Here is a 13489-nt window from a genome sequence, read left to right on the forward strand (position 1 = left end):
TTTTCTCCACTCGGCCCATCACAGCCCTGCTGCTCTTAGCAACACTAGACGGCAGGACCATTTATAACAGCGAAATCACCCACCAAGAGCACAAAGATGCAAAAAAAATATTTTTTAAGGTGGCACAAAATAGACACCAAAAGGACACTGGATCTGTGTGTGATCTGAAAGAGGGACAGAGAGATGGTCGCCTTGTTTGACCTCCACTGGGAACAGGCCCGCAGGGGACTCAGTGCTTCACCCCCTGCACGTCCCTGAAAGGCCCCGGGAGAGAAGCGCTGGGAATGCTGGGTTTGGGGGTTACAATGATCCGTAGCTAGTAGGCGACTGTGCAAGTTAGCAATTATTTGGAATCCATGAACCCCGGGGGCCTGTGCAAGCTTGCAAGTGGCAGGTAGCAAAGCATGAAGGACTGAGAGCCCTCGGCCCCTTCCCCATCTTGTCTGCAGTCTCTTTTGCTCAGGGGGTAGAGCATTGCAGGCTGTCCCCTGGGTTCTTGGGACCAGACAGGAGCCTCCTCCACGCTGGCCCCGGCACTGCACACTTCCCTGGCCTCTTCCTGGCAGAAGCTTCAGCCCTAGGCGGTAGCCTGGCCGCTCTGCACCCCGCCACCCACACCCGATGGGCTTGGACCTGCATCTCCCACGTGTGTGTGTGTGTGTGTGTGTGTGTGTGTGTGTGTGTGTATGGCGGGGTTCAGCCACTCTGCAGATCTACAGAAAAAAATTTCCAAAATGTCTAGGTTCCGTCCTTCCCATTGCCTGCGGTCTAGGCCACCTGTCTCCTGTTCAGGAACATCAGCAGAACCCGAGCCAAACGTCGCTATCCTACGCAAAATAAGGCCCAAGAGTGTCCTCTGCCTTCCACTGTGCTTTCGCAAAATATTTGCACCTCTGGATTATTTCCAGGACTGACCACAGCTGATGCTCTAAACCAGCAGCCCACTGGGACCCTGGCAGTGTGGGGGTTAACGCGGTGACCTCCTTAAGCTGCTGAGAAGTCAGGTCTAATTTTATCCTTTGACTGGATGGGCCAGACTTTTTTTTTTTTTTCCCAAGTGCTGAGGGAAGCCCAGAGTCAGCACTTCTGGGGGCTCGGGAGACAGCAGCCCTGCGTGTTTTTTTTTTTTTTTTTTTTTGCCTAGTGCAGAAAGCGAGCCTGCTGGCTGCGGGCCCAGAGCCAGGCCCTGGGGGTGTAAGTGACAACAACCCTGTGCACGCGTGGGCACCAGGGCCACATGCTTCCTGCTTCCGGCCGACTCCCACCCCGACGCGCCCGGTACTGAGCTGACCCGAGCTGGGCACAGCAAAGGGCCTCGGGGCAGCTCAGTACAGGACCCGTCAGGGAGGATGCAGGTCCAAGCTGGCCTTGAAGCCCCCCTCCCCCGCCCGCCCAGCACTGCTGAGCCCACTGGAGAGCCTTCGCGGCGTCTTCACGGCCTCCTTCCTTCCCGCACTTCACATCACGCCCAGGCAGCCCCCGTCCCCAGCCACCGTCGCCCCTACAGCTTCCTGTTGTTAACTTTGCCTCTTCCTAGAAAGCCAGGGAGTCACATACTTCAGCAAACACCAAGGAGGATGGAAGCCTTGGATTCCGGGTTCAAGGCACAAATGGGTTCCAGGCCTCTCCCCAATCTTCCTGGGCACGTGCACTGAAACCTCACAGCTAGCGGACCCCACTGCGCCCTCCGAGGCCCTGCCCCCTGCCCACCCAGGCTCCCTTGCTGGGCTGGGCTTCCAGGATAACGATCCTGCGGAGAGGCACCCAGTGCTTCTCACTCAGGGAAGCACGTGTCCCGCGTCTGTTTTTGCACTCCCGAGGAACGGGTCAGCAGAGGCTGTGACGGTTCTCTCGGGGAGGAAACAGCTCAGAGGGCACCGTTAGTAAGCGGGAGTCTGAGCTTGGAGACCACAGCGATGCCTGGTCCTCCCACTTCATGCTGGGAGAGGCGGGAGTTGGCGGAAGGATGGGGATGCCAAGTGAGCAGCCGTGGCGGAGGTTGGGGGTGGGGACAGCGGGAGACCGGGCCATGCAGACAAGACCGATGCCTGTGTTACCTCCAAAGAGGCCATTCCACAGGAGGGGCTGGAGATCACTGCTTCCCCCTTTTGAGGCTGGCCCGCTTCACTATCTGAGCCCCTTTCCTGCCCTCTATCAGGTCCGGCTGCAGGCCACTTCCTCTCCGCTCCACCTGGAGACAGCAGTTCAGACAGAAGGCAGGACAGATCACACAGAGAGACGGCGGGAAGGCCAGAGAGGACAGACACCCTACGGAGGCGGCGGGAGCGGGGCCACCAGCGCCAGGAGGCTCGAGGGGGAGCCGGCAGACAGGTGAGAGGAGAGCCCCAGGCGGGCTGGCGCAGGGGGCAGCGGAGGTCACGGGCCGGGCCCTCGGAAGGGTGAGGGCCTGGGAGGCCGCGGCCCCGGCAGTACCTTGGCGTGAGTCATAAAGGAATCAACGTCCGCCTCCATCTCACTAGGGTCCTCCGGGGGCCCCCTGGAAATCACCTCCTCGAGCTCCTGGGTGTCATCGGCTCCAGACGGGTCTATCTGGCGAACGACTTTGCGAACAATCTGGAAAAATGAGAGGGAGGGCAGGAGGGGGCTTGGGGAAGCCGTCGAGGAAGAGCTTGAAAGGGGGCAAGTCCCGGGGGGCGGTGCGGTGGGCGCGGGCTGTGGCCCCAGGCACCCTTCCCTGTGGTCAAGGTCAGGGGCGGCCTCTGATCCCCTTGGTTGGGTGGGGAGCCCACACTGGGCGGTCTCAGAAGGCCTGGAATTTGTGGGGGGTCTCAGCGGGGCTCAGGGACAAGTGGCTCTGATGCTGTGACTTCCATCTCTAGCCCATGGAGTCCATTCTGCCTGCTGGTGTGTGACGGACGTTTACACTGTCTTCCCTGCACGATGGTGAGCCCCTGATGGGGAGGGCGTGTCTGTCACTTCGACTGTCTGCTTCCTAGTCACACATCTGAATATGCCAATGGCTGTCTGCTCTGCACCGACCGTGTGCAAGGAGTGGGAAGGTGAGAACACGCACAAGCATGAAGCTCCTTGTGCAAAAGGAAAAGACCAGGCCCTGCTCCGGCCAAGTGTGTGCCCTGGAGCTACACCAGTCATTCTCAGCCAGCACAGCCCCTGTCCGGCAGAATCACGGCTTCTGGTGTAAACTTTTGGCCAACCCCGTGCGTTCTCACATCCTTTTTATCTCAGGAAGCTCCGTGCAGACCCCAACACTACTCTCACACAGCTGTTTTCAGGGCCAGGCGTCACAGGACTAGGTTTGGGCTGTATCCACAGGGCCCCATCCTTCTGGAACACAGCCGCCCCAGCTGAGCTCAGGCTGTATCAGGCAAAGTAAGGACCACCATGTCTGGAACTGTGGCAGGTACCTGAACCGTCCCATCTGAGCCGGGTGGCAGCAAAAAGCTGAGGGTGAGCCCAAAACCCTCTGCCCGGCTCAGGGGGAACTCCGCACCCACCTTCTTGGTGACGACGTTGCCCTGCTCATCCGTGAAATGCTCCTCCGTCACCTGCTCCCCTGGAATATTCTGAAGCTCATTCCCCTGGAATCAGAGGAAGGGAGAAAACTCGAGATGGATAAGGGGGGATGAAATGGAAAGAAAGGGGAAGCGAAAGTTCCTCCGTCGCGTCCGATGTAGACTATACAGTCCATGGAGTTCTCCAGGCTATACTGGAGTGGGTAGCCGTTCCCTTCTCCAGGGGATCGTCCCAACTGAGGAATCGAACCTGGGTCTCCTGCATTGCAAGCAGAGTCTTTACCAGCCGAGCCACACAAGAGAAGCTCAAGAATGCTGGAGTGGGTAGCCTATCCCTTCTCCAGCGGATCTTCCCAACCCAGGAATTGACCATGGGTCTCCTGCATTGCAGGCGGATTCTCTACCCACTGAGCCATCAGGGAAGCCCAATAAGGAAATAAGTTAGCAGTAGCAGCAGCAGCCAGAGTCTGATGAGACCCCACCCTGGCAGGAAACCAAAACTCAGCAAGAAGTGAGTTGGACTGACCAGCGGCTGCTCCAAGTGGGGGTGGAGGGTGGGGCACCGCCGGGGGCCCTGGGCCTGAGGTCAGGAGGGGAGCCCAGGCTCACAGGAGTGCTGAGTGACAGATCCCTGCCATCATGCCCCGGAGTGGGCAAAACAGGGGCGGCGATGATGCAGGTTGACGGAGGAACTCCCGGGAGAGGGAGGGAGAGCCTGACATCTACTCAGACGACACATTAAGGGGAAGAATGCCCCGGCCACAGATGCTTGCACCCCGAGGTGGGGTCTTGCTGCCTCCCTGAGCTGGTTGTGGACAGAAGCAGGAGGAGGGACAGCTTCCTGAGTCACAGAGCGGAGCCTTCTCAGCCATCGTGAGGGATGGGGGTTGGGGAGGGCAGGGAAGTGCCGCCCAGCTCTGGCCTGCACATCCCCAGCGCCCCCCAGCCAGGCTGCCCGACCTCTCTTCCTGCGGGGCATCCAGTCTGGCGCCCTCCGCACCCCCACCCCACCCTGGGTTACCTTCAGGAGGACCCGGCGCCGGACCACCCTGGTGGAGATGGTCTCCTCGTCATCACTCAGCCCCTCGCTCTCCCCCAGCTCCTTGTCCAGCTCCTGGTGGACGTGCTTGAGCACGAAGCCCAGGGAGCCCCGGACGATGTGCGCCACATTCTGGCAGCTGACCAGGAAGAAGCCCAGCAGCACCAGGGTGACCAGGAGCTGGGTGATGAAGGTCCACATCCTCGACTGCTCACCAGCCCAGGCCTCCAGGGCCTGCGGAGCCAGGGCGGCAGGGCCAGCCACTCATTCTCCCCGGGGACTCCGGAGGCCCCCCGGGACCCGCTCCATTCTCCCCCGTGCACGGTAGGCTGCAGGGCCCCCACAGTGGAACTGCTGCTCGAGTGCCCGCCCGGCTGAGCGCCCGCCTCTGCCCCCAGCCTGGCTGACGTCAGGCCCCAGTAATTCTAGCTCCTGAGCCAGCTGCCCCGGGCTGTCCGGCGGGGCCAGAGGGAAGCCGGCAGGTGTGCGCGTCCTGGGCACCAGACCTGCGTGTTAAAGGGCGTTGTGAGCAACACCGCCCCCACCCCCACCACTGAGTGCCCGCCCCTGTGCCAGCCAGAGGCAGCTTTAGCCGTGCCCAGGAAAAGGGTCCCCGTTCAGGACTCGGGAAAAAAAAACAGACGTCTGCAGAATGCGGTTCCTGGTGTGTGTCCTGGGTGGCTACTGCCAGGACCATGGGAATGTCCACTCGCTTGCTCGTGGGGTGGAGCCAGCTAACACCCTGGAGGGTGCAGGGTTTGCTTCAAAAACAGCACCTCCCCGGGGTGAGTGGTCAGCCCCAGGAGCACAGGCGTCCAGCACTGGTGGAGGGGACCTTGGGAGCCCGTGTGATTTCATGAGCCCCGAGGCCCTCAGTGGCCCCCCTGCCCTGCCTTAGGCAGCACAGCCACTCTAAATGCAAGTGAGTCCCCGGTGTGTCTATTTAAGGCCTCTCCGTCACAGCTCTTCCCCGGGCGGGGCTGGCAGCGCCAGGGCCAGGAACCAGGCGCCCGCAACTCGCCTCTGCAGGCCTGGCTCCTCAAGGCAGCCCAGCAGCTGAGGCTCAAAGGAGTCCCGTTTCCAGGACGGGGCTGCTCCTCTCTGGGCAGAAGCGGGCGTGGCGGGAAGAACCTGGATCCGGACTGGCATCCCGACCCTGCAGAGGTCTAGCGGGGTGGCTGGAGGCCTAGCGGGGTGGCTGGGAGTGAGGGGCTGCTCCTCTGGGCCTTGGTTTCTCCAGCTGTCAAGACGAGGGTGGGTTGTGAGCCCACCCACCGCTAGGGACCGTGATGGCCCTCACCCCATGTGGCCCGCCGCCCAGGGGGTGCTCTGCATGCCCTTTTACACATCAACTCAGTTACATTAACACCGTCGTGTCTCTGGTGTTCCCACGTCACGCAAGGGCAGCGGAGGCACAGAGAGGTTAATGACTTGTCTCATCGCAACACAGGAGCACCGGGGACGCAGACACGGTGCATGCAGGGGTCCCCGGAGCCCTCAGTCTGAGCCTGGGCCAGGAGCCCAAGGTCAGATGCTGCCCACCGGGCCAAAGAGAGGGGCTGGCTGCCTTCCATGTTGAGGTCCCTAGTTACAGTCACCACCATCCCCCAGCCCCCACTGTGCTTTGAGGCTCACTGCAATACCAGTCAACAGGTGCTCTGCATGCTGTCACCTTAAACAGGCCTCTCGATCAGCCCCCGGGGCCCCAGGAGACCATGAAGAGACAGTTCACCCACCCTCTCATCCGCCCTAGACCGGGAGGCACGGGCCCTGCCCGCTCCTGGGACCTGGGACTGGAGGTCTGGGGCTCTCCCCGCCCTGGCGCCTGGCCTCCTGGGACTCAAGTTTCCTCTTCTGTAAACGAGGCAGCTGGGCACAGTGACCCTGGAGGGTTTGCTTCTCCAGGATCCTGCCTTCTCTCCAGTCCTCCCCCGCCCCCCAAAGCCGAGCACAGACAGGCTCCTGTTTGGTGTCGTCCCCAGGACTCGCGGGGCGGGGGGCGGGGCACAGACCCAGGGTCGGGGGGTGGGCCTGGTGCTTTGGGACAAGTGCGCATGACCAGGAGTCGCAGAAGCGGGTGCAGTCCGACCACCAAGAACGCCTGGGGTGGCGGGGGATTACAAACGGGCGCAGCGGCCCTGCCACCGGAGGCGTGTCCTTGGCAGGGACGCCTTCTAAATAAAACCCCGTTTAATTCCTGGCACCTCTTGGCAGCCAGCAGCCCCGGCCATGGTGGAGCCCGCCTGGTCCTGGGGTCCTCGGAGGCGCCTTCGAGGCTCGGGCTGGGACAGGGGCGAGGGGAGAAGCCGGCAGTGAAGGGGAGGGCGGAAGAGGACACGCACATACGGAAGACGAGGGCCCGGAGGTGCGGAGCACACGCTACGCATGTGCTGAAAGTATCGATACGCGTTTACAGAGCAGTGACTCGCACTTCATACAAACACAAATTAAGACGATGTCGAGGACTTCCCTGGGGGCTCTGTGGATAAGAATGCACCTGCCAGTGCAGGGGCCACGGGATCGATCCCTGGTTCAGGAAGACTCCACGTGCCGCGGAGCAACTAAACCCAGTGCGCCGCAAAGACTGAGCCCCAGCTCCAGGGCCCGTGAGCCTGTGAGCGTCAACGACTGAAGCCCACACGCCTGCGGCCCGCGCTCAGCAGCAGGAGATGCCACCGCAAGGAAGAGCGGCTCCCGCTCATCGCAGCCAGAGAAAAGCCCGCGCCAACGAAGACCCAGCGCAGCCCAAAGTAAACAAATGAATAAAATTATTCTTTTTTAAAATTATGTCAAGATCATAACGGGCTTCCCAAGTGGCACTAGTGGTAAAGAACCCGCCTGCCGATGCAGGAGATGTAAGAGAGGAGGGATGGATCCCTGGGTTGGGAAGATCCCCTGGAGGAGGGCATGGCAACCCACTCCAGGATTCTTGGGCTTCCCTGCTGGATCAGAGGGTGAAGAATCCGCCTGCAATGCAGAAGACCTGGGCTCCATCACTGGGTTGGGAAGATCCCCTGGAGGAGGGCATGGCAACCCACTCCAGTATTCTTGCCTGGAGAATCCCATGGACAGAGGACCCTGGGGGTTACAGTCCATACGGTCGCAAAGAGTCTCTGACATGACTGAAGCGACTGAGCACGCAGTGCAAGATCATAACATCTGGGATTAGTTTCAAGATAACTTCAGAGGGAAGTGTGTGTGCGCTGGAAGGTAATAGGCTATCCTATCTGGTTTTGTGTCTATTTGTAATTTTTCACAATACAAAAAAGTTTCAAAAAACACATTGAAACAGATGTCCACATAAATGGGTAGTCAAGACAAAACAATAAATAAAGTAAGTAGTGGGACACGACTGAGCGACTGAACTGAACTGAACTGAATTGAAGGGAGGGTGGAGGCCACAGCCTGTGCGGGGGTCGCCCCCCGTCCCAGCCTGTCCCTATGGGGATCCACCTGCGTGGGCACAGACACCCCAGGGAATCCTGGCGACAATCCTTTCTCTACCCCATTTACACAAGGGGACCCAGGGGCCTGGAGGAGAGTAGCTGGTTATTGGCCCCAAAGACTGGGTAAGACCCAAATCAGCCAGCGGCCAGGCCTCTGGGTTCTAAGCCCTTCTTCCTAAAACATGACGGAAAAAGAAAACAAACAAAACCAGCCCTCCAAAGACCCTGATGCTGGGAAAGATAGAAGACAAGAGGAGAAGGGGGCGACAGAGGATGAGATGGTTGGATGGCATCACCGACTCAATGGACATGAGCCTGAGCAAGTTCTGGGGGAGAGAGTGAAGGACAGGGAAGCCTGGCGTGCTGCAGTACATGGGGTCGCAAACAGTCGGACATGACTTAGCAACTGAACATCAACTACAGAGCCCCACTCTGATCCTGTGACCACCTTGGGCATGTGAAGAGCGGCCGGCGGTGGGAGCAGGAAGGGGGCATCATGGGTGTGCTTGGGAGTCTCTGGACCCCCATCAAGGAGAGCCCCTCCCCGCCCTCAGAGGGGTCACAGAGGCCCACAGGTGAGCAGACAGAAAGAGAAGCCACCGCCCCAACCTTTAAAGAGAAACCACTCCCAGCGGGGGTCTGAGCGAGTGAGCAGATGCCGGGGGCCTGGTCCTCCTGGTGGAGCGTCAGGGGGCCCCTGCCCGAGGGCGCCCACCTTTACCTGGAGGGAGAAGGTACTGCCAGCCTCCTGTGTCCACTCTTGGGGGCCAGATGGTCTCCGCTCCCTGCCGACCTCGGACTGCTCAGCCACAGGCCCTGGGCCCTCCTCGAGCTCCGGCGAGCCGCCGACCGTTCTCTGGAATGAGTGTGGGCCCAGCGGGGCCTCCTCTGGCCAGGAGCCATGTGCAGCCTCTTGTAGGTAGGAGACAATAGAGCCTTCCGCATCCCAGTCGTGCACCCTGGCCCCCGGGAAGAGACCGAGGACACCGGTCACCCCCAGCCACCTCTCTCGGGGGTCCTCCCCTTCCAGAGCCTGCCCTGCGCTCTGGAGGCTGGGAGGGCATGAACCATCACACAGCATCTGCCCCGTCCAGAGAGACGCGGACGCCAGTGCTGCTGGGCCCCGTCCTCTGAGTGGACAGCTCCGCTCCTGTGGCCCCGAGATGGCCTGGTCATCGGGGGTCCCCATACCCGCCGGCCAGCCCCGCCATGTTGCTCCCACCCCACAGTCCTCACGCCAGGGCTCAGCTGGTGAGATGACCCCCCCGCCCCTCGAAGCAGGCTCTCCCACAGCCTCGGGGACACACATGCCTGCTCCTCCCTCCCTCACTGGCTGTCCCTTCTCAGTGTCCTCTATGTCTCCTCCTAACTTCCCTGGCATCTGACCCTGGAAGGGCCCAGGCTCAGTTCTCAGACCTCTCTCCCTGTCTACACCCGCTTCCCAGGTGAGGTCATTCAACCCGTGGCTTTAAGCCCACCGGCGGGTCCCCAGCAGCTCTTCCCTGAGCTGCAGGCCTGTGTGTCCGACAGCCTCCTCGACACCTGCCCTGGAGGTCTCTGATGGGCATCTCGGGGGCTCAAGTCCTCACTGAGGGGCTCCTCCTCATGCCTGTTCCAGCCATCTCCCCACCCTGCAGTAGATGGCACCCTGGGTCCTTCAGGTGTCAGCTCAAGCACACCCGTGTCCTCTGGGACACCCCTCTTTCTCTCAATTGCTACATCTTATTTGCCAGCAAATCCTTGGGATTTCACTTCCAAAAATACATCCTGAGCATGACTACTCCCAGCCAACCATCTGGGTCCACGTCACTGTGGACTCTTTCCTGTAGCTCGTCTCCCTGCCTCTACTCCTGGCCGCATCTGGCTGTGACCCAATCACCTTGGATCTCTGCTCAAAACCCTCTGATGGTTCTCCATCCCACCCAAGAAGTACCACAGTCCTTCTAGGACCCCAAGGCCTGCCATGTCAGGCCCCACCACTTCCCTGATCACCCTGCTCCAGGCGCAGCCAGCTCCTCGCTGTCCCTGGAGTGCGGTGGGTGTGCTCTGTTCCAAGGCCTTTGCACCAATAGGGCCTCTGAGGGCACCTCTGCTCAGATGCTCACAGGGCTCGTCACCTGAATTCCTTTACGTCTTCCTCTGAGTCACTCTCAGGCGTCCCTGGCCGCCTTCTCTATAATTCCAACATTCCCCTTTCCTGTTTTCTTTTTTCTTTCCCTTTCCTGCTTTATTTTTTCTTTTCAGTACTTGGCACTAATGAGCATTTCTTTTTTAAAATTAGTTTCCATTCCATTTATTTTATCTTTATTGTCAGCTCCCCCCCCCCAGAACAGGGGTCCCCCCACCTCCAGTATCCAGTGCCCGATGATCTGGGGTGGAGCTGATGTAATCAGAAGAGAAATAAAGGGCTCAGTAAATGCAACGCACTTGAATCATCCCCAAACCATCCCCCCCGCCCCCACTTCATAGAAAAACTGTCTTCCACGAAATCGGTCCTTGGTGCCAAAAAAGGTTGGGGACCGCTGCACAAGAACATAAATGTCTTGCGGGTGGGGACAGTGTTTTGCTTAAGGCCACCACCCTGGCTTGGAGGCATCTGCACAGGGGCCTGGCACACAGCTGGCCTCAATATACATTCTCGGGTGAATGAATGAAATCCATCTGTCCCCACGGGAGGGCTGGCCCAGGTCACAGAGCCCGCTGGTCATGCTCTGAGGCTTGGCCGCCAGACCCCTGGTCCCTGTCTAGGGACGCTGCTGTCACAGCGGTGCCGTGGCCAGCACACACGGGCATCCGATACACGCTTGTTGAGCAAAGGGCCACTGCAGGTGCTTGGGAGGCCCAATTTCACCTTGGATCCTCACTGCTCAGCCTGCCCAATTTTCCTCAAGAATCAAAGGGTTCATCTGGGGGCACTGAATGAATCCCGGCTATCCTGTCTCCTACGGCTTTGTTTGCCGTCCTGCTGGGGGATGGGGCCACACTGAGCGGCTCCTCCCTGGGGAGGCGTCGTCTGCCAGGGCTTCTGGGAGGGGGACACGGGTGGGAAAGGGAAAGGGGAGCAGGTTTCCCACGGTCTGGCCGGACCTGAGCTCCACGGGGGTGGCCGCAGCCTCCCGGGAGCACAGGAACCGTGTGCTTTGGGGAAACTGAGGAGCAAAGCAACAGGGAGGAGAGGGCCTCGGCCACGCCCTTCCTGGGCCAGCCCCAGAGGCCACGGTGGTACCTGTTACTCGTCTGTCAGTCTGTCTCGCTCTCGCCCCAAGACCCCTCTGCACTTAGGCCAAGCACCAGGGTGCAGCGGGCTCTCCATTGCATGGACGTGGCCTGGACACTGTGTCCACCGAGGTGCACGAGGCCCTTCCGCCTGTACTGCCAGCCTGGCTGAGTCCCAGGCCTTCTCACGGCGGGAAGCGTGGCCAGGAGCTACCCAGGAGAGGAACCATCCTCAACGGCTGAAGCTCTGTCCCGCCCAGATAAGCCCAATTGGCCTCACCCCTCCGGAGAGGCGTAACTAGAAAGGGCAGCCTTATCAGCTCCGTCACATGCAGGCCCTGTGACTGCCCACCCGCTCGCCTGGGCCCTGGAGCTTCCAGGTTTCCAATTATGGTTTGCTTTCAACAATCAACACAGCAGTGACCAGGGCCCAGGGCCCCCGGCTCTGCTGTACTGCCAGGGCCGTGGCTTGTCCCAGCCTGACAATCGCTTTCCCCATCCCAACACCCCCAGCCTCTCTCCTGGGGGCTGCACAGGAGTTGGGGGCGGTTTCGGGGAAGGACTGGCCTTTGCAGATGCAGCTCCACTCTTTATCACAACACAGAGGCCTGCATGCCGGCTGGGAGGCACAGGGGCAAGCTGGCACCTTACTGAATTATTTCCTCCAGGGCATTTGGCACACGAGGTTTGGGGGGCAGCAGCATATAAAAGTCCCCCCTTACTCACTGCCAGGCACAGGACCCCCCTGGAAGCCCGGGACGGCAAAAGGCACCCCGCCCAGCAGCCCAGCCCTTGCCTTTACCTGTCCTGGCTCGAGTCCGTCGCCCAGCTCACGGTGGGGGTTTCTGAGACGCGGGGGTGCGCCCTCTGCTGGCCTGAAACAAGAGACACTTCACGCTCTGAGTCCTGCCCTGCACTTGTCGAGTCCTCCTGCCTCTCATGACCTGGCAGCTTCTCTTCTGACCTCTGACCTTCCTCCTGGTCAAGCAAATCGATAAGGCCATTTGTGGCATCTGAATCCACCGTGTCGTCCTCCACGAGGTCCAGAGAGCCCATCGTGGGGCCCCGGGGTCCCTCGGAGAGTGCCCCCTCCAGCTTCCACTCGTGCCCGGTGGCGTCCGAGTCCTCGGCCTTGCTGCACTCCAGAGAGGAGTCCTCAGCAGTGACCAGCGAGGGCGTGAGGCCCGCGGACCACACCTGCATGTCAGACATCTCCAGTAGCGCGTCATGCTCCGTGCCCGCCAAGGGGATGGCGTCTAGGACGGCCACCTCGTGCCAGTACTGGTCTGCGCGCAGCGGAGAGGGGAGCGCGTAGTGCAGGGAGGCGGGGGACAGCAGCTCGTCCTGCAGCGACGAGTAACCTGGATGGGCAGACAGAGGACGACGTGCTCCAGCGGCGCCCTCCGTCACGCGCGCGCACGTGCAGGGTCACTCACTCGCGCGCACAGGCTCGGCCACGATCGGACATGCGCATTCCGGGGCGGGGCTGCCCAGGCCTTGCGGCTGCTGCCCAGGCACGTGGACAACAGGACAAGGCTCTGGGGCGCGGGGCAAGCCGGGGGTGGGGGCTGGACGCCAAGAGAAGAGGATGGAACGCTTGCTCTTCTGAGTCCAGAGCAGGGATCAAGACGCCTTGATCCAAAGGCTTGCGCCCGAGCCTTCTGACAGCCTTGAGGAAGGAGAGGCTGCTCTCTCGTTGCACCCGTCTCCCCTGGGCACAGCTCTGGGCAGGGGGGTGGGCTCTGTTAGGGAGGCACCTCCAAGGGAGGGGTGCAACCCCAGAGCCACTGTGGGTGACTGTGCCCTCGCCGGGGGTTGTAGGGGGGCGTCTGGCGAGCACAGAGAGCATCCACAGGCCTCCTCGCGGTGGCCAAATGGGAAACCCCAAGGTTTGGGATGGGGTCAGCCGTCTGCAAGCAGTGGCGTATGGATTCCAGGACCTGGAAAGGGTCTAAAGTGGCACCGAGGTTGGGGAGGGGGTGTCCTCCAGGGTTAACAGCCGGAGGCTGGGTCAGAGGGCCCACGAGGTGCCAGGCACATCCCTGCTCCCTCGGAAGTCTGCCTACTCCGGCCGGGTCAGCCGTGAGCCCGTGGGCAGGGAGCCACAGGGCCCGGGCCCCTGACCGCAGCCTGGTCCCACGCCTGTTCCCTGGGGATGTGCCCGGATCCTGACCTCGGACAGTTTCCTGATTGGGTCTGGTGCGAGATGTCAGGATCCTGTGGGGGTGCAGGTGTGAGTATGAGATAGGTGTGTGTTAGGAGCCTCAGCCTCCTCTAACTGAGGTGAGGGAAGG

General features: G+C 60.9%; 1 protein-coding gene across 12 annotated transcripts in view; it reads right to left on the bottom strand.

The window, feature by feature from the left end:
* ANK1 (ankyrin 1) overlaps positions 1–13489 on the bottom strand; it is a 236340-nt gene that overhangs the window by 5030 nt on the left and 217821 nt on the right. For 3 of the 12 annotated variants that reach the window (XM_040242998.1, XM_040242997.1, XM_040243001.1), the window contains 5 exons: positions 11998–12556; positions 8701–8938; positions 3477–3560; positions 2434–2574; positions 2058–2191 (listed from right to left, as the gene is read on the bottom strand). In XM_040242998.1, coding sequence (XP_040098932.1) covers positions 2093–2191; positions 2434–2574; positions 3477–3560; positions 8701–8938; positions 11998–12556 — 1121 coding nt within the window. In that variant the 3' untranslated portion in view covers positions 2058–2092. Of the gene's footprint in view, positions 1–2057; positions 2192–2433; positions 2575–3476; positions 3561–4515; positions 5017–8700; positions 8939–11997; positions 12557–13489 lie in introns of those variants that run through there. The other 9 variants (XM_040243003.1, XM_040243002.1, XM_040243000.1 and 6 more) reach the window with 8 other exon arrangements.

This window comes from Oryx dammah, unplaced genomic scaffold (genome assembly GCF_014754425.2).
Source record: "Oryx dammah isolate SB20612 unplaced genomic scaffold, SCBI_Odam_1.1 HiC_scaffold_7, whole genome shotgun sequence".
Classification (NCBI taxonomy): Eukaryota; Metazoa; Chordata; class Mammalia; order Artiodactyla; family Bovidae; genus Oryx; species Oryx dammah.